This window comes from Mesoplodon densirostris, chromosome 16, assembly GCF_025265405.1.
Source record: "Mesoplodon densirostris isolate mMesDen1 chromosome 16, mMesDen1 primary haplotype, whole genome shotgun sequence".
Classification (NCBI taxonomy): Eukaryota; Metazoa; Chordata; class Mammalia; order Artiodactyla; family Ziphiidae; genus Mesoplodon; species Mesoplodon densirostris.
This window is the reverse complement of record NC_082676.1, coordinates 63,497,999-63,521,782: the sequence shown is the minus strand read 5'-3', so window position 1 is coordinate 63,521,782 and position 23,784 is coordinate 63,497,999. Positions and strand designations below refer to the sequence as shown.

The 23,784-nt window shown below is 52.0% G+C and overlaps 2 protein-coding genes across 7 annotated transcripts in view; one reads left to right on the top strand and one right to left on the bottom strand.

Moving 5' to 3' along the window:
- The window catches only part of DNAJA3 (DnaJ heat shock protein family (Hsp40) member A3), a 30,822-nt gene extending 21,999 nt beyond the window's left edge, over positions 1 to 8,823 (top strand). The window contains exons 8-12 of one of the 2 annotated variants that reach the window (XM_060078209.1): positions 679 to 807; positions 1,319 to 1,434; positions 2,193 to 2,290; positions 7,733 to 7,849; positions 8,457 to 8,823. In XM_060078209.1, coding sequence (XP_059934192.1) covers positions 679 to 807; positions 1,319 to 1,434; positions 2,193 to 2,290; positions 7,733 to 7,836 — 447 coding nt within the window. In that variant the 3' untranslated portion in view covers positions 7,837 to 7,849; positions 8,457 to 8,823. The remainder of the gene's footprint in view (positions 1 to 678; positions 808 to 1,318; positions 1,435 to 2,192; positions 2,291 to 7,732; positions 7,850 to 8,456) is intronic. The other variant, XM_060078211.1, reaches the window with a different exon arrangement.
- A 3,376-nt stretch (positions 8,824 to 12,199) lies between these two features.
- Positions 12,200 to 22,397, bottom strand: NMRAL1 (NmrA like redox sensor 1). 5 transcript variants are annotated; one of them, XM_060077801.1, is made up of 6 exons: positions 22,320 to 22,397; positions 21,807 to 21,880; positions 18,121 to 18,359; positions 14,985 to 15,234; positions 13,523 to 13,713; positions 12,200 to 12,470 (listed from the first exon to the last, which is right to left on the bottom strand). In XM_060077801.1, the coding sequence occupies exons 2-6, from the start codon at positions 21,844 to 21,846 to the stop codon at positions 12,291 to 12,293; spliced, it is 900 nt and encodes a 299-aa protein (XP_059933784.1). In that variant the 5' UTR covers positions 21,847 to 21,880; positions 22,320 to 22,397; the 3' UTR covers positions 12,200 to 12,290. The 5 variants fall into 5 exon arrangements, 4 of the variants coding, with proteins under 4 accessions (XP_059933784.1, XP_059933783.1, XP_059933785.1 ...); XM_060077800.1 differs by lacking the exon at positions 22,320 to 22,397 and adding an exon at positions 22,085 to 22,313; XM_060077802.1 differs by lacking the exon at positions 22,320 to 22,397 and adding an exon at positions 22,048 to 22,207.
- Between the last annotated feature and the right edge of the window lie 1,387 nt (positions 22,398 to 23,784).

Sequence of the window (23,784 nt, the reverse complement as noted above, 5' to 3'; positions counted from 1 at the left end):
CACTGGAAGGCAAAGAATGTCTTTGACACACAAAAAATAGTGCTTATACAATCAGAATAATTCCAGTGTTGCCAGTCTGACTTGAAGGTAGTTTGTACCAAATGACTCTTTGGAAAGTAAACCGTTTTCGCCTTTGTAGATTGTATCAGTCTGTGTTTCTTTATACTTTCCAATAAAGAAAGTTTTTTTTTTTTTTTTTTTTTTTTTTGCGGTATGCGGGCCTCTCACTGTTGTGGCCTCCCCCGTCGCGGAGCACAGGCTCCGGACGCGCAGGCTCCCGACGCGCAGGCTCAGCGGCCATGGCTCACGGGCCCAGCCGCTCCGCGGCATATGGGATCCTCCCAGACCGGGGCACGAACCCGCATCCCCTGCATCGGCAGGCGGACTCTCAACCACTTGCGCCACCAGGGAGGCCCAGATTTTTATTTTTTTAATGTTCAGAAGCTGATTTTACTTTTTTACTTCCCTGAACAATTGAACAGCTTGATCTGAGATGACACTCTTGCGTTGCAGTGAAGTAGGAACCTCCCCTGTAACTCCCAGAGCCTGGGGGCGTGGTTGCTTTGGTGAAAGTACATTCTCTCCCTGATGCTGTGCTCTGAGCTGCTGAGATATGTCTGTTGCCCGCTCTCCAGAACGACTTCTCTGAGCGTAACCCCCTCTCGTGCTTGGCTGTAGGTGCAGAAAAGCCCTGTGTTCCGGAGGGACGGTGCAGACATCCACTCCGACCTCTTCATTTCCATAGCTCAGGCCATCCTGGGAGGCACCGCCAGAGCTCAGGGCCTGTACGAGACCATCAATGTGATGGTAAGAGGGCAAGCGTGGCCTCACCACCCTTGTATTTCCTTGTTCTTTTTTTCTGAAACGGGAAATGGCTGAGAAGTGGCTGGAACCTGGGAACAGCCAGCCTGTCGGGGATTTGAGGAGACAATCTGGGCGGGGTGGGGGAAGGAGGAGTGTTGGCCGTGCCTTGGGTGTGACTTGGCAGGGAAGGCAGCTCCCGGGCCATGTCCACTGCTGCCGGGCCGGGGAGCGGCCTCAGTGGTGCCCCAGTTGGCTCTGCCACCTCCCAGGTCTCGCTCCCCATGCTCCCTCAGTCTTGCTCTGGGCTCGCCGCCCCAGACTCCCTGCCCTCAAGGCCGTCACAAGCTCTGCTCGGGTTGGACCTGGCTTAGCCAGTTTCCGTGTGGTGTCTGGTGGGTTCGGTCTAGAAACCTGAATGGAGTTCTTTTCGGGAATAAGATGGTCTTCACATAGTGAAATGTTTTCATTTGGGCAACTGGAAACCAAGGAAAACCAGAGATTCCTTTCTTTATAGATTCCCCCTGGGACTCAGTCAGACCAGAAGATTCGCATGAGCGGGAAAGGCATCCCCCGGATTAACAGCTACGGCTATGGAGATCACTACATTCACATCAAGATCAGAGTTCCAAAGTAAGCGCTGCTCAGCTGTGGCGAGGCCCGCCCGATCTCTGCAGCTTTCAGCACTGGGCAGGAGCCGCTTGAGGGCTTCTTACCTGCTGAGTTGGTGCTGAGTGGCATGGTGGTTCAGCACCGAGCCCGACTGCCCGGCCTGTGTGACTCTGCTGCCATAAGCGCTGAGGCTTAGGCGGGTTACTTCTCCCTCTAAGTCAAGTGTGTCCTGCCTGGGCACTCCTGAAAGTAGATGTAATACAAAAGCTCGACCTCGTTGAGTTGCTGGAAGATTAAAGGAATAACCCATAGGGAATGCTTAGCTATTGCTGCTGCTGTTGATTTTGTTATTATTGTTCTCAGGTTGCCTGCCATCTGGTGGGAGAGACCTATAACCAGATAGTGGTGGGTGATGTCTGTGGTGTCTGGGAGAAAAGTCCAATCAGGGAGCCGTGGGCATCCGGAGCAGGGCATGCCAGACTCCGCTTGGGAGGACTGGGTTTCCAGCCCTCTCTTTAATTACATCATTTCCATTTTGTTCCCCCCTGTAAACTATTTAGCATAGCCACAATGGCAGTTGTTTAGAACAAGTTAGGGTAGTTCAGGAGGTTTATTTTACGGAAGCTTTGAGGGCGTGGGCTCTTGGGTTCAGGGTGTGTCCTGTGCCTGGGTTGCGGGTCTCGCATTTCCCACACGCTGCGTGGGGACTGGCCACGTCCACGTCCTTTAAAGAGCTGCCCAGAGGAAGCACTCTGACACTGACTGTGCTCGGTCCACAGGAGACTGACAAGCCGGCAGCAGAGCCTGATTCTGAGCTATGCTGAGGATGAGACCGACGTGGAGGGGACAGTGAACGGCGTCACCAACACAAGCACTGGTAAGGTGGCCCAGCGACCTGTGGGAGCCCCCAGCCCCTCGGAGGGTGGACGGTTCAGAAGCGTGTTGGGGTTTCCACTTGGGCAGAGCAGAGTAGAAAGAGGGGAGCTGAGGGCTAGGAACGGCGGGGGCAGCTGCGCTCCAGAGTAAAGCTGCTCCCCCTTCCTCTGCACCTGTGCTGCTTGCCGAGGTTAGCGAGTTCCACGATGCTTCCTGCCAGGTAGCAGCTGTGTGTCTCAGAGGGCTGCTCTCCTGAGTTCTATCCTTGGTTCTGCCACTTGCCTTGTGACCTTGGGCACATCCCTACCTGAGATCACCTTGTAACCACTAAAGGAGAAGATGGGTTGGGAGGCTTAATGCATTCCTCTCCCAGAAAGCTTCTCCAGGATTTCAGAGTGTCCTGTAAACAACAGCTACTACAGCAATGAAGGACCGTGGTCACATTACCCCAAATCTGCCTGTTCATAGTGGGCCTAAATTCTGAATTCCTAGGGCAATGAAAAACAAAACACCTTATTTACCCTGAGCTTAAACATCATAGGCCCTCTGTAGAGTGGAGTTAAATATTGGTGATTTGATACCAAAATGCCCACAGGCAGAAGCTTTGGCCACGGGAACTTCGGCCACAGCCCTCCTCACATGGGATGGGGGTGCTCTGCTGAGAAAACGCTGTTCTCTATCGGTTGGGCCTCTGCTGGGGCCGGGACAGGCCATGCCAAGGGTGAATTGGCTTCAGCTGCCCAACATGTTGCCTCCTCTTTGCATCATTTTGTTTTTGTCTGGGTCCTGGATCTGCCTCTCACCTTCTCAGAGATTGAATGGCATTAGATCAGTGTATGGTCATTCAGGGCAGGTGATCGGAGCGGGGCGTGGGGGCTTGGTCTTGTAGCCCCTGGGTAGGGGTGGGGGTCCCAGCAGCAATAGCCTTTGCGTGGACTCGGCTGAGCTCCTGTTTTGTTTTTGTTTTTTGTGCTTTTTTGGCTGTGCCACGTGGCATGTGGGTTCTGAGTTACCAGATCAGGGATCGAACCTGCACCCTCTGCATTGGAAGCGTGGAGTCTCAACCCCTGGACTGCCAGGGAGGTCCCCTGAGTTCCTGTTAAGTCTAGGGGACCAAGTCCTCTGTGAAAAAGCAGCTGCCACAAATCCTGTCTGTGGCCAACTAGGCACCAAGTGGGCACTTATTTTAGTGGTTTGGTTCATAGACTTTTTCCATATTTTCTGTTACTATCCCTTGAACTAAAAGGAAGTGGGAATGGTTGTTCCATGTAACTCTACTTATGCACCTCTAGCTTCTTCCTGAGTCCCAAATATTTCCGCAGTCATGGAGCATGTGAGATTTGTTCTGCAGCCAGTTCTCAGCTGTGCCCCCTCCCACATTGGGAACTTGAGGTCCACCTGGGCCTTGTTCACTATATTTGAATGTCAGGTATTAGTCATCACCAGTTGTTGTCTTCAGTCCCTTTCTGAGAGCTTAAATTGGGAGTTGATCATGTAGTCAGCTTATGAGTGTTCTTAGAACCGTCATTACTTTCATGGTTCTTTGTCCTGTTAGCTCATTCCCTGTCCCCTTGTTCAGCCAGGATTTATTGGAACGCTCCTGTGTGCCAGACACTTCGCCAGTTCTTCCTTTAAATGTCTATTGACATAATTTTGCTGAGTATAGGGTAACTTTAACATAGGCATTGGATGCATTTGTGAAAAGTGTTTATAAAGTAAAATGAGTATGCCAAATTATTATTTTTTCCACTTCTGTTGTCATTTCAGAATTGTATTCCAGTGGGAAATTTGGCTGCCAGGCATAATTCTTTAAAAGGCATTTAAGAATCTTAGTAATGGCTTCAAAGAATGCATTGTCAGTCAGTCTGCTACCTGGGTGTGGTTAAGCCTCTTGTTACACTGTGAAGAAAGTTACCTTTGCAGTCCACGTGTGAAAACACACCAGTGTACAAAATTCCCCTCCTGTCAACTTCCTTAAGGTGACTCCTATTTATTTAAGTAGAGCCTGAATCTCTTTTATTAAAGTTTTACTAGAAGCAGTTGCTTGCAGTCATCAGTGGTTCTTGGGCTAAAGTGTCACTTCTTAATAGTCTCTAAGTGAGATAGTCATCGGAGACTGTCACTGCAGATACAAACGGATTGCTGGGTGTCTTTGCTTTCATTACGGGAAGGCATTTGGAATAGTTACAATTATGTAGGAAACTGACCTAAAGTTTTTGGTGGGTTTAGTATCCCTTGTTTACTTTTGTTCCCTAAAGCCCCTGCTGAAAACCTTAATGTCTGACCCTGGCTTCATTCCCAGTCTGTGAAGCAGGAGACCGTAGTGAGCTTGGGACCCTTAGTGCTCTCGGGGGCCTGGGGTGCTCTGAGGTTACCACATGGCCTTTTGGGTTTAGAGACAGTGTGGCTCATTGTTTGTGTTTCTGGATCATCATTAATTCCTGTGACAACCCACATACGTACAGTTAGCTGTCATGTAGGAGCCTGTTCCATAGCTCGTTATTTGGGGATCCCACTGCGTTCTCTTTTCTGACAAGCGGACAGTTGACTGTAGAGCCCCTTTATCTAGGCAGGGTGGAGGCAAGAGGAAGATGAGGGAAAAGACATTTTAGTGGAATGAGGGGTGCTCCACTGGCTCAGTCTGTGTGTGTATAGACAGCTCAGGGAGTCAAGCTGTGAGTGTAGACCTGCACCTCTACCTGTAGGGTGGGTCCAGTTCTCAGAAGTCATCCTGGAGTCCTGTTGGCTTCTGTTTCTTCACACAGATGGTCATTGAGCATTTGCCACGTGATAAGAAGCAATGCCCAGAGAGACAGGGTCCCTGCCCCATCCAGCTTAAAGTGTGAGCGGGGAGGACAGGGCAAGCACTGAACCCCCAAATAAGCGTTAGACCTTGTTTATAACACTAGGGGTTTGTGACTGTGGAGAAAGGTGGTACACATTCCCAGAATGAATGTTATCTGGTTATTCTTCATTTTGTAAAGAGCCATCAAACACTTATGCCTGGGAATCACTGCCTGTAAGCTGGGAGCGTGTCCTCTTTGAATCCCCTGCACGTGCACAGCGCCTGTTAGCTGAGTTTATTTGAATTCATTTTCCTTCTGAGGGATGGAAACGTTAACCCCTGCTCGGGCAAGCTGCGTGTGGTCTGATAGAGGAGTCCTGTGCCTCGGGTCCGACCTCTGCCTGAGGTTGGCTGAGCAGCCCCTCCGCTCTGGTCACCTCCTGAAGGCGCGGACTGGAAACGCTCATGCAGTGCCTGTGCAGCTGGAGGGATCATGGGCATTTCCTGTTTATCCTAAGTGCAGGAATCATGTGCCAGCTTGTATCCTGTAATGAGACCAGAAGGCATCTGAGTGCTCAGGACATCCTGTAAGGACACGTCCCTCCTCCCATGGGCCAGAAAAGCGATGTAGGTATAGACTGCATCATCCGTGTGCAGAGGCTCACAGTTTATCCCTGACTTTCGGTTCAGAATTTTAAATTCAGTGTTTAAATCCTTTGATGTCCCTGTCAGTAAGCCTTATTCCTGAAGGAGCCCACATTTAAAATAGAGATAAGAATGTGTTCTGGTGGCAGGGGGTGAGAATTTCCAGGTGTGTCTGTGTTCTGTTTTATTTTTTGGTTTTGAATCATTAACCCGCTAACTAGGTATTTATTCTGGCTCTCCCAGACTTTGGCCAAACGCTGTGGCCCCGGGGCATGACTGCAGGGATAGCAGAGTGGGGGTGGGGGTGATGGTGGTCACTGAGTGTTTCTGTGCCCCATTGTGACTAATAGTTAAGAGCTTGGGTTCTGCTATCAAATTATTCAAGTCCCAGCTCTGCCATTTTTAGCTATAAAGCCTTAGGCAAATTTCTTCACTTCTGAGCCTCAGTTGCCTCATCTATAAATTGGGGATAATAGTAGCATCTACTTCATAGGGTTCTTCTGTGATTAAATGAGATCATGTGGATAAAGCATTTGGCATGATACCTGGCACATGTTAAAAGCTCCATCAGCAGCAGTAACTCATAGTGTAAGACACACACACGTGCACACACACACAGACTTGCTGTCCCCTCACCAAGGACATAACAAAATTCAGTACTTTTGCCTTGCCTTGCCTTGTCCGAGGAGGCCCAGGAAATTTCTGGTTTGTGGATTCCTTTGTGTTAGGAGAGTCCTTTTTTGTTACTTAAGTCTTTATGTAAGAAAAGGGGGCATGAAGGACTGAAGGAGGGCACACCTGGTCTTGTAACCTGTGGCCGTGGATGCCTCTCCCAGGGGCCTGCCGCCGTGATTGTGCAGTGCCCGGGTCCTCACCTGGGGAGCCCTGGGCATTGGGCTTTTGTGGTTGCTCAGACCTCTGTCAGCACATTCTTGTTTGGGGCCACCGCTGTTTCTCTGAGGACATTCCTGACTTAGGAGAGCACGTCAGGTCCAGAGGATGGCCCGGGGGGCTGTACCCAGGACAACCTGCCCCACCCCTGCTGGGGGCCTGTTGCTCAGAGCTTTAGGCCTCTCACCAACAAAGGCGTCTTAGACTGAGATCTTGGAGACGTGACCATTTTGTACCCTCTACGCGCTGTACTTGATGTACCTCTCCTAACATGTTGAGATGTGCTAATTCTCCTAGCACAATGAAAAATATTGAGTACAGTCCGGCTCATAACAAGTTGGCCCTCTGCCTCGTGGTTGGCAGGTCTTTAAAACGATGTGTTCGTGCAGCAGAATTGCTCTCAGTGGGCCCTGATCAGCTTCCCTTTATCTGGAGCATTTGGAGCCAGATGCTTGCCCAGTGACACACAGGGTCCTCGGCTGCCATTGTCATAGATGAGAAGTGCGCATGTCCTGGGATCCCCAGGTGTCCCAGAGACGGTTTGTGTGCACCGATGGGCTGTGGAAGCTGGTCGGTTGGTCTTGGTGCATGTTCTTCACTTCTCAGAGCTGGTGAGTGAGAGCCTGGACTTTGGCGTCCGACTGCTTGGGTCTCATCTCGGGCCTCCTGCCTGCTTACCGGCTCTGTGACCTTGGGCATGCCACCTAACCCCTTTGTGCCTCTGGTTTTTGGTTTTTTCATCTGTGGAATTTACCTGTAAGGTTAGCCTAAGGATTGAACGAGCTAATGTGGATGCCATGTGGCCTGGCCCAGAAGACATCTGGCACTTGGCTGTATTTCTATTACGGTTGTTAAGGTAGAGACAGCTCCTTTTTGTCCCTTTCTATTTCTTGTCTTCCTCTCGCGGGCCAGTGACTCGAGGAGCAGTTGGGATGCTCCGAAGTGCTGAGTCATCTGACAGGCGGGGCAGCCCTGGCCAACCGGGGTGCAGCCCCCTCTCCTCTCCGGGTGGCACTTGGTGGCTCCTTCAGTGGTGAGCCCTGGGTAGCCAGGCGGGGCCTGCGATGGGACACATGGAGGTGTGCGCCCTTGACCCCAGTTCTCTCTGCTGTTTGTGCCCAGGTGGCAGCACCATGGATAGCTCCGCAGGAGGCAAGGCTAGGCCTGAGGCTGGGGAGGACAAGGAGGGACTCCTTTCCAAACTTAAGAAAATGTTTACCTCCTGATATCCCAGCCGAGGTAGGAAAACCCCTGAGGTTCCTCCCCTTTTCGTTCCCCTCTGTGAACTAATCCGTTTTCTGTCACTTTAACCAGTATCGTCCCCCCACACCCAGAGTTGAAGAGGTTCCAGTCTCAGGCGTGGTGTGTCTGGCTCCCCTCAGAGCCAAGCCTCAGCCCGTGGGGAGTCAGCTGGTAGTGCAGGGCCGAACGGCAGATAGTAGCCGCTTCTGCGGCTCCACTTCCTGGAGAGGTTGCTGCCTCCCAGCCCTCCTTCCACCAGCTCCTGGGGGCTCTGCGTCCTGCCGTGGTGAGGACCAGTTTGCCCACGGTCACAGAGGGCAAGTCATAGCAGAGCCAGGCCTAGAACTCAGATCTCCCCAGTCCCCGCCCTGTCCTGCCTGGGAGGCATGGGGAGGTGTCAACCTTGGTTAGGGCTGGGGTGGGGGGCACTGCCAGGAGTCCTGCTTGCTCACTGTGGTGTCTCGGGACTCACTTTTTACTTGTGCTGGTCCCTGGTGGCTGGGGCTCCTGGTGCAGCTCCTTCCCAGGGATGACAGAAGCTCACCAACAGGGCGTGTTCTTCCTGCGATGCCAGTGAAACGTAACTGTTTGTGTCTTGGCTCAGGAAAACGGTCCACTGGAAACTAGGCCGGGAGCAGCAGCCCCTCCTTGTGGCCAGGGCATCTCAGATGCAGGAGGATACCACACAGCAGCACCGAGCCCCTGCCTGCAGAGGCCCTCTAGACCACCTTGGAAACAGCAAAATCATGTGACAATGCACCTCTCCATGGAAGGGTCATGGTGGACAGCCCCTGGGCAGTAAGGCACGGCAGGTCTAAGGGCTGGTAGTTTCCTATCCATGGGTAGGTAACTTGGCCTCTTCTGGCTCTGGCAGAGTCAGACAGCTGGACATTTCTTGCAGAGCTAAAACTCTGATTTGGAATCGAATGTGGTTAAAGAATTAAAGGCCATGCTTACAGCTTAAAAATGAAGCCTTAAGCTGCACCGAGTTGTGAAGTGATTAATTTCCCTCTCAGCAAACCTCTGGGAGGTTCCAGAATGAGTCTTTCCTGACAGAGTTGTCTTTTCCAGGAACCTGGGGCATGCACGCCCCACTGGTGTCATCCACCCCTCAGCAGGGGCATCCCCTGCCAGAGTTTGTTTTAATTCCAAAAGGTACCAAGCAGCTGGAACATGGGGGCCTTGGGGGCCCGGGGTGACACATATGAAGACAGTCCCTGGAGATGCTACTCTTGATCACATGGGCCATGATCTCTGTCAGGATGGATAGTCCTTCCTCCCACCCCACTTGGGGTGGCCCCTTGTCCCCTGACGGTTGAGTTGTGTTGTTCTAAGCCGGGTGTGAGTGGAGCTCCTGCCCTTCTGCTGGACCACAGCCAGCCGTGGCCTGGGGCCGACTGACGGCCTCTTAACCCGGAGCCCTGCCCTGCTCCCTGCCAGGGCCTTGGTTCTCACCACTCACAGTTGACCTCTGTTTTCAGAAGTGTGTTTAAATTATTCAGTGCTAAGAATAATATCAGTCTTTTTCTGATAAACGTTTGTTCAGAACAGGAGAGCACAGTCTCAGCAGTTGAAGGTTCTCCACCATCCAGCCAGAGCAAAACACTGTTTCCCCAGCCTTGGCTCGTAGGATGTGTGGGTTCCATTGTGTTTCCAGATCCCCCCGCTGTGGTAAGACAGGTTAATGGAGAACACTTCTGATTAGTTCCCTTTTTGTTTTCCTTCATAATTTACTAAAATAAAGCATCTACTAGTGTCTGCTTTAGGAATGTAAAATGATTCTGTATCGATGTAAATAAGATTATCTACTACAAAGAGATATTTAAAACCTAAATTGTCGTCATTTCTTCTTTGAAAGAGTTCAGACAGCTTTCTGCAGGTGGCCCAGCAGGGGGTTACTGGTGGTCACCTGCCAGTCAGACCACCCCACGTCTCTGCTGGCCTTCCTGGGGCGGCTGGAGGTGGCTGTCCTAGTCCTTGGAGTCACGTGCGCCAAGCGACGGGTGGCGCTCTGACAGGCGCTGACCCTCTCCAGCCCAGATCCCAGAGTGGGGAGGGTGCTGATCTGACGAATGTTCTAGGGTTTGGCATGTAGCTTTTTCTTTGGGAGCCTGCGATTTGAGAGATGTACAGTGTGGCCTACTTAGGTCCCTACACGTCACCACCTCCCTCACTAGATTTTTTTTTCCTCCATTATTTTCAGAGGAATATTAAGGTATTTTTTTGTGTTGCAGTGTTAGTCCGGGCTGTCTCACAAAAGCCCAAGTGCTGTCGTGGCTGGAGTGGGCCCCGAGCACATAGCTCTGCCCCGCTCTGGGTTCTGAGCTGAGCAGGTTGAGGTATGAGGGCACTTGCTGGGTTGGGTGAAGAGGCTGGGAATACCTGTTGGGTGAGAAAGGGGCTCAGTGACTTCCTGCCAATTTCCAAATTTGTCCTTCATTGAACAGAAGTTTATCAAGCGCCTGCTGTGGACTCAGTATGGGCCTGGAAGGATCCTAGACCCCGGGGTATGGCGGTGGGGAGCTAGATGGTTTCTCTCATGATAGCTTAGGTTTTCTTCCTGGAGAAGCCAACTGAAGTCCCACTCATGGCCTGTCTTCTGAAAGCAGAAGCCTAGACTTTGAAAGGGAAAAGTGGATTTTCTTTCTAGCGAGACATCTTCATTGCTGTACTGAGGCGTCCTTCCCTCAGATGGTCAGAAGGTGGCGGGGCAACATCTGTAGAATCAAGCCCCACTCAAGGCCTGGACTGGATTTGGTTTATTCCCACAGCTGGATCCTGAGACGTGTCTCCAGACAACTTTGCAGCCCGAGGTGGGGCTGGAGCGTGAGGTGAGGTATTTAAAAATACAAAAGAGTATCTCCAGGTCCCTGAGCCTCTGGGGATCGAGAGGAGGAGAGGTAGATGGTGTGAGCATTTGCTGAAATGTTTGGAGCGTGGACAAGGGAAGGCACTGGAGGCTCACAAGGCCTGACCATATGGGCCCAGGGGAGTCAGACACTGCTTCGCACAAATGCCCTCACGTTGCCTTCACAACAGCCTGGCCAGGGGGCACCGGGTGAGCAAACAGACCCGAGAGGCTCGGCGACGTGTCCATGGCCTGCTGCTTGTGGATGAGGAGCGGCTGGAGCCTGGCATCAGCTCCCTGCAGTTCGCCCTGGACCTGGACCCGGACCTGGCACAGCAGGCTCTCCCCAGGCTTGGTACTGGCCAAGGGCTGCTCCAGGATCTTGGCACGGTGAGTGACAGCCCCAGCAGGTGAGTTTCCCACACAGGGGCCTGGGGGACTTGGGCATCACAGGGCTGGACACAGATGACCTCTCATGTTCTCTTGCTGATACGGGTGGGCTTGGAAGCCCATGTCATCACATCCTTTTCTTCCTAACCTGCCTGGGAGGCTGCTCCCCTCAGACCGCAAGCTGTCCCTGTCCCACTACAGTGGGCCCCTCCTCCAGTGTGCCTCATTCCTCCTGCTCTCTGCAGCCCTATGTCAATCTGCAGTCATTCTGCAGATTTGTATCTGGCTCTCCTGCTAAACCAGGCTCAAGGCAGGGCGCATACTTTTCTGGTGAACATTGTATTTAGGGCCCAGCTTACACTGGTAGGTTGTCAAAGAAGTGCTTTTTCAGTGACTCAGTTAATGAACGGATCGAATGAGTTTGGCTGCCCTGCTCCCCTTTCAATGCCTCTGTGGGTCCTGAGGCTGAGGCGGGGTAGTACAGACACTGGTGGAGGTTTCACAAGTCCACGGAGACACTGGTTAGCCCGCCGGCTGTGTCCTCTGGGCCTTCATTTCTCTTCTCTAAAGCGAGCAGGAGAGGGAAACCGTCCAAATGCCTGGGGAGCTCAACCCGCCAAGCAGGGCTGGGTGGTTATTTCCCTGGTTTCCCTTCCCAGCCTTTGCTGCGGGTGGCGTCACCTTTTCTCAGCAGTGTCCAAGTCTTATATGACCTGGGGTCCACAGAACTGCCACGTTCCTTCAAGGGTTTCTTTCCAGCCTGTTTTGCGATCACCCACATCTTGAGGCCTCTGCACCTGGGGGCCCAGGAGGCAGGAAAAGAGAGGGGGAGAAGGGGCCGGTCTTCCTGCCCTAAAACTCAAAGAAGGAACACGTGGGTGGCTGCACTCACGTTCTGGAGAGGAATGGCGTGTGTGCAGGGGTGTCTAACGTTGCTCCTGGCTGGCGGGGGTGGGAGTGGGGTCCTCAGCCCCCCCACTTGACTGGGTCCCCCACCACTTTATGCTTCCTGTTGGAACTTTCATGTCCTCAGGCAGCTGCCACCCCAACCCCAGTCCCTGAAACAAAGCACTTTTCTTTTGGAAGCCATCTGTGAGAACAATGGCCTTTATTTAAAAAATAAACTTTCTTGTAACACAAAAAAGGATCACTGTGACTGTACCTCCCGTCCCCCCAGATGGGGTTGAGAGGTGGGCAGGGTCACAGTCCTGCAAAGTCCCCTTTGTGCTGCTCTAGCCACTGGTCCAGCGTCCTGGCCTTGGGGTTGAGCCTCAGGCTCAGTTCGATGTTGCGGTCGGGTTTCAGGGCATAGAAACGGAACATGTTGGCCAGGTCCTGGGCGCCGGGGAAGCCAAGCTTCTCGTAGTCCTCGGGGCTTATCTGGAAGCAGAGGGGAGTCTCTTAGGGTCGATCGGCATCTGCAGCACCCTGACCACGCTGTTGACACCTCAGTTCCTACCCTGGTCCCCACTAAGTTCACCTGAAAACCAGTCTGTTATAAAGATGAAACGTCAAAAACCACTGTTCTAGGGCAATTTAAATCCTGTTCTTCCAAGATCACGATATGAAAACTTCTCAGTCCTTTCCAAATCAGAACTAAGCTTACGTCACTTCTTGCTCAAAAAACCAAAGTTGATCCCCTTTCCTGCCCAAACTGAATCTTAACTCCTCAGCTTCCAAATCCTCCATGACTGCCTCAGGCTTTCTTTGTTTAGAGAGTAATACGCAACCATTTAGTGCATGTTTTCTAGTGCAGTCATTGTGCCAAGGGAGCATTTACAGCAATTGTTCCATTCAATCCTCAACAGCAGCCTGAGGAGGGGGATACTCTCAGGGGCTGGGCCTCCAGTCACACACGGGTGGGTGTTAAGGGCTGGGAGCAAGATCTGAGTCCAAGGTCTGACTGGCCTGAAATGCGTCCTGCCATAGCCTCTCCCCCATCGTTGCTCTGCTTGGGTCTGGGGGCGCTCTACAGGTGGTTTTTGTCATTTAATGACTTGGAGTAGCCCAGATTTTCATAATGAGAAACAAGAAACAAGGCACCTGGGGGTCTGGACAGGAAGACAGAGTAAGCAAGGGGAGGAGGGGACTGTGCCAGGCCAAGAAGGGGGGGACCAGGATGGGGCCTACTCCGGCTTCCTTCCCCTCCCCAAGAGGAGCCCAAGACACCCTGCGTTTTCCCTCCTTGCTTTGGCCCCTACTGTCCCCTCTTCCTGGAACCCTTCCTTGCCACTTGATCAACTTGACAAAACCAGAAGTTTCACTCCGCGGCCACACCTGGCTCCTAAGAACAGCACGACATAAACGTTGACAGTGAGAATGAATTTGGCTTTACGTTGCTCAGAGCGCTAGGGCAGCCCTAGATGCCCCTTCCCTTCTACCCGCAAAGCCCCTCTGACCGCGGCTGCCAAGTCCCAGCCTGGGCCCTCCACCTTGGCATCTCGCACAGTCTTCCTGGTATGCCTGGAAAGCAAGGCAGCGTACTCCTCCACCGTGTGCCTGCAGGTGCTGAGCCCGATGTTCCGGCCGATGTAGTCTTCGGGCATCTTCAGCAGGCTGAGCACCATGGGGCCCAGGTCGGACACAGACATGCCGTCCATGGGCACGTCACCCATGGGCAAGCCTGGGAGGGAGAGAGGGACGTGCTGGCATGCGTCTCTGAGGGGTCGGTCCCCACCGGCCAGTCGACTGGATGTGTGCACAGGCCAGCACCTGGCACGAGGCAGACACCCCTGGTGTCAGCAGGAGAAATGAGTCAGGAAATGGGACACGATCGAGCTCTGCCACCCGGCAGGCCATTCAAACCCTGGGAGCCCGGCTGTGCCCTTCCCAAGGCGGGGAGAACCCTGGGCCTGCCGCCCCTCTCAGGCCTGAGACGGGAACAAGAGGAAGGAGAGGAAGGGGCTTTGATAGGCACCTCTGAGAACGGGAGCTCCCAGGGTTCAGGCCCCCGTACACTTCGTCAGACCCAAATCCCTGATAGGGATGCCTGTGGTGGGGGGTGCTCCAAGCACCAGCTCCACCGGCAGGAATGCTCGGTCAGCTGAAGCCAGGGCTGACCCCAGAGCAGCATGACGGGTGCTGATAACCATGTTAAATTAACGAGAGACTCCACCTGCCGAGGTGTGGTCTTGGGGATGGAGAGGCAGAGCTGTGTCCTGATGAGGCACCTGGAGTGCTCGGACCCTGCCCTATAAAATGTCTGTGGCTGCCCATTCAGATGGCCCAGGGAGCCTGCGGGGGTGGAGCCTGTCCCAACTTACAGACGGAACACAGGTGAATCTCTGATTATGGCTTTGCAAATCTCTGATTATGGCTTTGCAAACCGGTGTGCCAACACAAGGATGAGACTGCTCACCAGCAGGCAGGACCCAAGCGAGGGTGAGCAGCGTTCACGCAGAGGTGAGGGGCTGGGAGAGCTCAGACCCCTCCTGCTCCGCCTGCTGAGCCACCTGCATTAACCCACTGCCCCGCCGGCAGGACACAGGTCGTACATGGTTCCCTCCAAGCTGTTTACAGATTTGCAAACAGATGTTGAGAAGAAAGTGCTTTCCTATTTCGGGAAATCTACAATTGGACCTTGCTTTCCAAATCCTCTCCTTATTTATGAAGCAGTAACGATAAGCACACTATCTCCGTAAAGCTCTCCAACAGACAAAGCACTGCATCCCCAGACTCAGCAGATTTTCCCATGGCCCCGGGGAAGTCCGAGTCATGCCCATCTCACGGAACAGGACGCAGAGGCCCAGCATGGTCACACGCGTTGCTCGCAATGACAGCCTAATGTGAGCGAGCCAGAGCTTGGACCCAGAGCCCTCTGAGGACAAGCCCAGTGGGCCACCATGGCTCCACACAGTGAGAGGAGACACCCGAGGAAGTGGGGAGGGCACTCACTCAGCAAGTAACTCTTTCCATCTGGGGCTTTCTGGGGCAGGAAGCAGGAGAGGAGGTTCTCGAAATAGCAGGGCAGCCGCACGCTGGTCATGGGGACACCAATGTCCCGGAAATATTCCTCCACCTCCCCTTTGCCGTCAAAGTGTCCCGCTGCCAGTCTCCCTGCTGTCAGCTTCTTGATGTTCTCCAGGCCACTGTAGACCACGTAGTGCAGGCCCAGGCGCTTGGCCAGATCGGCCAGCAGCTTTCCCTGGTGGGCAGGGAAGGAGAAACCACAAAGCTCGGAGGGAGGATGTGTGTCCCCATCATGGCACTGGCTCTCCCACCCCAGAGGCCACTGTGCCCGGTTCCAAGAGCCCTCTGATAAGGCTCCCTCTTCTGTGTGCGGCTCACATGGCGCCACATGCTCTACCACGGGATTATAAGCTTCCCACCACCCACACAGCCTTAGCGCCCCTTCTCTAGATCATCTGGGTCGTTCCACCTTCCAGTGTGCTGGACCACAGCCCACCATGTGCCACCTGGGAGGGTGCGCACAGAGGCTTCCCGCCTCTGCCTGTTCTCAGAGAGCATCTTGTCCCTGTGCTGGGCCGTCTTCCTGGGAGAGCCCCAACCATCCCCTAGGGAAGTGCTATGGCTCAGCAGTTAAGCACACAACACACACCACCTGGGTTCCGGACCACCTCTGCAGCACACTGGCTGTGCCATCCAGGACAAGGGGTCTAACTGTTTTGGCCTTGTCGGTTAAATGGGGACAGAAACACAACCTCCTGCACAAGGCTGTGTAGGGCGCTGGATGGTGGCCTCCCAAAAGATATGTCCACGTCCCAAACCCCAGAACCTGTGAATGTCACATCATTTGGAAAAAGGTTTCTGCAGATATTTTTGTTAAGGAACTTGAGATGAGATCATCCTGGATTATCCTCGTGGGCCCTCAACCCAAAGACGAGTGTCCTTATGAGAGATGGAAGAGGAGACACAGAGGAGAGGCCTTGTGTAAACAGAGGCAGAGTCCAGAGTGAAGTGGCCTCATGGAGAGCTGGTACCACTGGGCGCCGGAAGAGGCAAGAATTGGAACCTCCCTTGGAGCCTCCAGACAGGGCAGGGCCAACACCTTGCTGTTGGACTCCTGGCCTCCAGAACGGGGAGAGAATAAATTCCTGTTGTTTTAAGCCACCTGGCTTGGGGTCATTTGTTATGGCTCAGGAGGTCTGGTTGACGAGATCTGCGTGAACCAGAAAGGCTGTCTCTGTCCACTCTCTGAGATGGGCTTCCATGTAAGACTGCAACTGAAGAAAGGCTGAGGACTAAAAACAAGTTTGGAGACCAGTGGTCCGGTCCAGTCTCCCTTTATTGTACACAGGAGGAACGACAGACCAGCGCAGGGAAGTCACGTCCACAGCCGCAATGGAAGGGAGATGTGGATGAGGCAGGACTGAAAGCCGACAGGCACGGGTCTCAGCCCAGTGCCTTTGCTGTGGCACCAGTCATACTTCCCACAAATACCTGAGTGCCTGCTATGTGACAGGCCCACCGCAAGTGTCCCCACCTTCCAAGAGACTTTAAAAAGATGCATGTTCGGGGCCTCCCTGGTGGCGCAAGTGGTTGAGAGTCCGCCTGCCGATGCAGGGGATACGGGTTCGTGCCCCGGTCTGGGAGGATCCCATATGCCGCGGAGCGGCTGGGCCCGTGAGCCATGGCCGCTGAGCCTGCGCGTCCGGAGCCTGCGCGTCCGGAGCCTGTGCTCCGCAACGGGGGAGGCCACAACAGTGAGAGGCCCGCATACCGCAAAAAAAAAAAAAAAAAAAAAAAAGATGCATGTTCGTCTCACATCCCTCCCCCCACCACCTGGGCTCAATAACCACCCAACCAGAGAGAAGCTGGGTGGAAAACAGAATAAAGAGAAACAGAAAACATCTGAAAGGGGACATGGAGGACTTTTCGGAATGATGGAGATGTATTCTGTTTTGATTAGAATGGTAGTTACATGGGTATATTTATTTATTTTCAAATTTCATTAAATTGTACAATTTAAAAGTTTACTTTTTATTTATTTATTTTTGGCTGCACTGGGTCTTTGCTGCTGTGTGTGGGCTTTCTCTAGTTGCGGCGAGCGGGGGCTACTCTTCGTTGCGGTGCGCAGTCTTCTCATTGCGGTGGCTCCTCTTGTTGCGGAGCACGGGCTCTAGGCGCACGGGCTTCAGTAATTGTGGCACGCGGGCTCAGTAGTTGTGCTCGTGGGCTCTAGAGCACAGGCTCAGTAGTTGTGGTAGTGCACGGGCTTAGTTGCTCTGTGGCATGTGGGATCTTCCTGGACCAGGGATCAAACCCACGTTCCCTGCATTGGCAGGCAGATTCTTAACCACTGCAACACCAGGGAAGTCCCTACATTTGATTTTAAGAAAATTATGGGTCAATAGAGTTTTTTAGAAAGTATAAAGAGTCACTGGATGACACAAAGTAGATTGTGGTTGCCTGGGGCTGAGGAAGCGGGGAATAGGGAGTGACCACTATTGGGGTGATGAAATGTTCTGGAATTAGGTAGTGATAATGGCTGCACAACTTTGTGAATATGTTAAAAACCACTGAATTGTACACTTTAAAGGGGGGAACAGGGACTTCCCTGGTGATCCAGTGGTTAAGAATGAGCCTTCCAATGCAGGGGACGCGGGTTCGATGCCTGGTTGGGGAACTAAGATCCCACATGTCGCGGGGCAACTAAGCCCGTGCCTCAACTACTGAGCCGGTGAACCAGAACAAGAGAGAAGCCCACGTGCTGCAACAAAAGATGCCACATGCCGCAACTAAGACCTGACTTAGCCAAAAATAAATAAATACTTTAAAAATAGTAATAAAATAAAAGCTTTAAAAAGAAAAGGGTGAACAGTATGGTACATGAATGATGTCTAAAAGAAGTCATCGGATGAGGAAGCGGCCACCTTCTGCCCTCATCAAAGTCTAGGAGGGCTGCATAGAAGAGGAGGGGAAAGGCCTGCACTGTCAGTGGTCAGGCAGGGGTCAGCCCCTCTCTGGCAAGTCGGAGCTGCCCCGCAAGGGCAAGTAGAGACCTGGGAGTGCCTTTGAAGATGGCCTGCTCCTGCCCTGGCTTCCCCCACGCCCTCCCACCTGCCCTTACCTGCTTGACCTCCTGCTCTTGGCTGCAGTTCTCCCAGTAGTTGGTCACGATGAAGGTGGCGTGAGCCCCGATCAGGGCCAGCTCCATGCTGGCCTCATCATCCTGGTCTCCCTGCACTACTTCTGCACCTTGCAGCCTCAGCTCCTTCGCTGCCCTCTGCCTAGGGTCCCGGGTCACCACTCGGACCCTGAATGTCCCATCTTCCAGGAGTGTCCGGGCCACTGAGCCCCCCTGGGCACCTGCAGAGAGTCAGAAAGACCCGCAGGGTGGGACCAGCCTGGGAGCCTGCCAAGGGTGAGGCCCTGCAGGGAATCCTCCACCACAGCAACACACCTGGTACTTTTCACCTGTGATTCCCACTGTTTTGCCTCACACAATCTTTTAACTAACAGCTTCATTGAGATAGAATTCACATACCGTAACATTCATCCTTTTATTTTTATTTTATTTTTTTAAATACAATTTTAAAACAAATTATTTATTTATTTTTGGCTGTGTTGGGTCTTCGTTGCTACACGCAGGCTTTCTCTAGTTGCAGTGAGTGGGGGCTACTCTTTGTTGCGGTGCAAGGGCTTCTCATTGCGGTGGCTTCTCTTGTTGCAGAGCACGGGCTCTAGGCGCGTGGGCTTCAGTAGTTGTGGCACACGGGCTCAGTAGTTGTGGCTCACAGGCTCTAGGGTGCAGGCTCAGTAGTTGTGGCTCACGGGTTTAGTTGCTCCACAGCATGTGGGATTTTCCTGGACCAGAGCTCGAACGCATGTCCCTGCATTGGCAGGCGGATTCTTAACCACTGTGCCACCAGGGAAGCCCACATTCACCCTTTTAAAGTGTACAGTGCAGCAGCTTTTAGTACATTCAGAGTGTGCAACCATCATTGCAGTCAATTTTAGAACATTTTCATTGCCCCAAAAAAGAAAGTCCGTACCCATCAGCAGTCACTCCCCATTTTCCCCTCCCCTTCAGCCCCTGGCAACCACTAATCTACTCTCTGTCTCTACGGATTTGCCTATTTTGGACACTTCACATAAATGGAGTCACACAATATGTGGTGTTTTGTGTCTGGCTTCTCTCACTTATGTTTTCAAGGTTCATCCATGTTTTAGCAGTCATCACACACCTTTTACAAAAATTTTAAAATGTATTATGAAATGTTTTTTTAATATTTATTTATTTATTTTGGCTGCGCCAGGCCTTACTTGCAGCATGCAGGTTCTTTAGTTGCGGCATGCATGTGGGATCTAGTTCCCTGACCAGGGATCAAACCCGGGCCCCCTGCATTGGGAGCATGGAGTCTTAGCCACTGGACCACCAGGGAAGTCCCTATTATGAAATATTTAGCACATACAAAAAAGGGATACTAACACCCATGAGCCCACCGCTTAGCTTAAGAAATAAAGTATCACCTATACCTTAAAAAAAAAAAAGACTGAGGGGAATTCCCTGGCAGTCCAGTGGCTAGGGCTCTGCATTCTCACTGTTGAGGGCCTGGGTTTGATCCCTGGTCAGGGAACTAAGATCCAACAAGCTCTGCGGCACGGCCAAAAAAGAAAAAAAAGAGAAAATTATTAAAATCATCAAAAGGAAGAAAATAAAAATCATCCACAAATATATGTATAAGAACATTGGCTGCAAATAAATAAATAAATTCACTTCTTACCAAAAAAAAAAGAACATTGGCTGCAGTATTATTATCCATAGTGGAAGTTTATAGACAACCTAGATGTCCTTTGGTAAGAACCTGGCTAAATAAGTGATAAATCCATACAAAAGTGATTAAAAAGAATGTGGCAGGGCTTCCCTGGTGGCACAGTGGCTAAGAATCTGCCTGCCAGTGCAGGGAACACGGGTTCGAGCCCTGGTCCGGGAAGATCCCACATGCCGCGGAGCAACTAAACCTGTGCGCCACAACTACTGAGCCTGTGCTCTAGAGCCCGCGATCCACAACTACTGAAGCCTGTGTGCCTAGAGTCCATGCTCCACAACAAGAGAAGCCACCGCAATGAGAAGCCTGCGCACTGCAACGAAGAGTAGCCCCCGCTCGCTGCAACTAGAGAAGGCTCGCACTCAGCAACAAAGACCCAATGCAGCCAAAAATAAATAAAAATAAGTTTACAAAAAAAAAAAAAAAAGAATGTAGCAGATCTGTATGCATGACTTATGTGACCACAACATGGCCTGGAGTGGAAAAGGCAAACTGAAGAACTACAACTACCCTCATACAGTACTGGTGGGAATGTAAAGTGGTACAGTCGCTTTGAAAAAGTCTGGTAGTTCCTCAAAATGCTAAACACGGTCACCATATGATCCAGCAATTCCACTCCTAGGTATAGTCCCAAGAAAATTAAAAACATATGTCCACACAACTTGTATGTGAAGGTTCACAGCAGCATTATTCACAATAACCAAAAGGTGGAAACAAATCAAATGTCCATAATGGATGATGGATAAACACAATGTGGTGTATCCATATAATGGAATATTATTCAGCCATAAAAAGGAATGAAGTACAGATTCATGCTACAGTGTGGATGAACCTGGAAAACGATGCTCAGTGAAAGAAGCCAGACACAAAAGGCCATGTACTGTATGATTTCATTTATATGAAATGTCCAGAATGGGCAAATCTTTAGACAATAGACTGCCAGTTTCCAGGGGCTGGGGAAATGGGGAGTGACGGCTAGTGGGTATGGGTTTTTTGGGGGGGTGATGAAATGTTCTAAAACTGATTGTGGTGAGGGTCACAGAGCTCTGTGAATATACTAGAAACCAGTGAATTTAACACTTTAAACACGTGAAGTGTATGGTATGTGATTTATACCTCAATAAAGCTGTTATATATTTTTAAAATATATACAGTAAAGAAAAAAACAGGTGGGGTAAAAATAAAACACTCCCATTTAATAAACAGTATCTTTTTTTTTTTTTTGCGGTACGTGGGCCTCTCACTGTCGTGGCCCCCGTTGGGGGCGCGCAGGCTCAGCGGCCATGGCTCACGGGCCCAGCCGCTCCGCGGCATGTGGGATCTTCCCAGACCGGGGCACGAACGCGTGTCCCCTGCATCAGCAGGCGGACTCAACCACTGCGCCACCAGGGAAGCCCTACTCAAGAAATTTGACAACAGTGATGGATGGGGTTTCGGGACAGAGGTAGGAGGGAGATTTAATTTTGATATTATGTGCAATCACCTGTTATTCAAAGCTAAGTAATTTGTGTGTGTGTGTGTGTGTGTGTGTGTGTGTGTGTGTGTGTGTGCGGTACGCGGGCCTCTTACTGTTGTGGCCTCTCCCGTTGCGGAGCACAGGCTCCGGACGCCCAGGCTCAGCGGCCATGGCTCACGGGCCCAGCCGTTCCGCGGCATGTGGGATCTTCCCGGACCGGGGCACGAACCCGTGTCCCCTGCATCGGCAGGCGGACTCTCAACCACTGCACCACCAGGGAAGCCCCAAAGCTAAGTAATTTTTTAAAAAAATTCAAAGGGAATCAGCGCCCAGGTCCTGCCCCACGGCCCCACCCTGAGTCAGGGGTCCCAGCCATCTCATCGCTCCCTCCAGGACGCCGGGGACGTCTTCTGGAGCTGAGGGGCGGGCGCCCAGGCTCTGCGGGGTCGGACCGGCCTGACCCCTGCCCTGGGCTGGCCTTGGTGAGGGGTCCTGCGCCTCGGGGCCTCCGTTTGGGGTTTCGCTTACCTGTGGCTCCAAACACGACCACCAGTTTCTTGTCTGCCATGAGGCCGGGAGCCGGAAATGCAGTCCGGAGAGGTCTGAGGGCCATGAGAGGTGCAGAGTCGGTGAAGGGGCCGGGGGTGCCTGCCCGGAACGACCCCGCACGCGCCGGGTAGGACCAAGGGTGCGGTCCGGCCGGGAGAGGTCGGGACCCCGCGACCCCCGCCCCCTCGGGCCTGACCCCCCCCCCCCACCCGGGTCCTACCCGCACCCGCCGCCCGGGTCCCCCAGTTCGGCTGTACCGCCTAGCCGCGGCCTAGGTGGGAAACGGTCCGGGAAATAGGGACCCCCGGTTTTGCAGCCGAGTCCACCGCCGAGGGGAGGGACGGAAGCCTGCGAGAGGCGCCGCCCCCCGCCCCCAGCTCCAGCTGCAACCTGGCAAAGTCACCCCTTCCCGACCACCCTGCGTGAAGGGACCCCAGGCTGGGCTGCTTCCGAATCCCAGCCGTCTGGGCCCTGACTCTGCGCGGAGCTGACCCGCCACCACCCTCCGCGGACACAGATGGTTCGTCCCGGCTCCCGCTAGACTCAGCGGCAGATCAGGACCCGCCAGCCCCAGGCCTGCGTAAACCGAATTTGTGTAAATCGGATCTGACCGCAATGTACACGCCGAGGGCTGCTTAGCCGAATGCTGGGGGTGATGACTGTGCGAAGCAAAAATAAATACATAAACACATAATAAATAAATAAAAATTCATCTTGCATGAGCATCTGAACTTTAATATACGGGTGTCACCCAAAGACAAATAAATCTATATCTGTGAGTCTTAATACCCAAGGCTCTGTTTGAGTTCCTGTATGCCTGACTCACGTTTGAGGTTGCTACTACTTGCCCGTTTTGAATTCTATTTAACAGGAAAGAGATCTCTCTCTCTCTCTCTCTCTCTCTCTCTCTCTTTTTTTTTTTCCTTTTTTTGGCCGCAGGCAACGTCATGTGGGATCCTAGTTCCCCGACCAGGCATTGAACCGTGCCTCTGCAATGGAAGCGGGGACTGCCAGGGAAATCCCCAGAAAAGAGATTTCTTTGTGTTCAACTAAAACTCAAAAATGGCCCTCTCACTCCTCTTCGGAAATTTATTGCTGACTGAATAAAAGCATTCATTTTTTTCCTTTCATTCATTCCAAAATGTGTACTGACTCCTCAGGGAATGTCAGCTTCCTGACAGTAGACACTCGTCTGTGTTCACTGCTGAGTTCCCAGCACTTAAAATAGTACCTGGCACAAAGTAGTCGCTCAATAAATATTTGCTGACCGACTGGCTGTCTAAACATCTACTAGAACTGGAGTCACAGGGAAATCAAAGTAAAACTGGTGCTGTTTTCCCGAATCTAATAGTGGAAATAACCCACCAGGTAATGTGTATTTTATATATGTAAAATATTGGTCTTTATGTGTTGTAAGATGCGTTTATTTATTTTAATAAATACTCATTTATGTTTGTGTTTACAAGTGAAGGTGGTGTCTAAATAGAGTGTTTAAATCTTGCATTGTCGCCACACCCTGTTATGTATGTCTCTGAGCTCAGACTGCAAAGTTTGCCAGGAATACTTCCTCCCACCACCTTAGATAGGGCTGACTCCTACTCATTCCTTCATGCGCCACATAACCACCACTTCCTCCAAGAAGCCATCCCTGACCCCTAGGCTAGGGTAACTACTATTTCACTCCCATCTCTATTCCACTGGCAACATTGTCTCTACCACATTAGACCCAGAGCTTCTTAAGAGCTGGCCCCATGTCTTTTTTGTCTCTGTCTCTCTCCCTCCTGGCACAATGTCCAGCACTTAGTAGGAACTCAATAAATACTCACTAAATGGAACCCAAGTGCATATTATTCTGATAAAAGATGAGTTTTTTCTTTAACTGAATGGGTTAAACCACAAAACTCGATGTTCCGAGGTCTCCACTTTAAGGAAATAAATCCAAACAAGGAGATCCCTA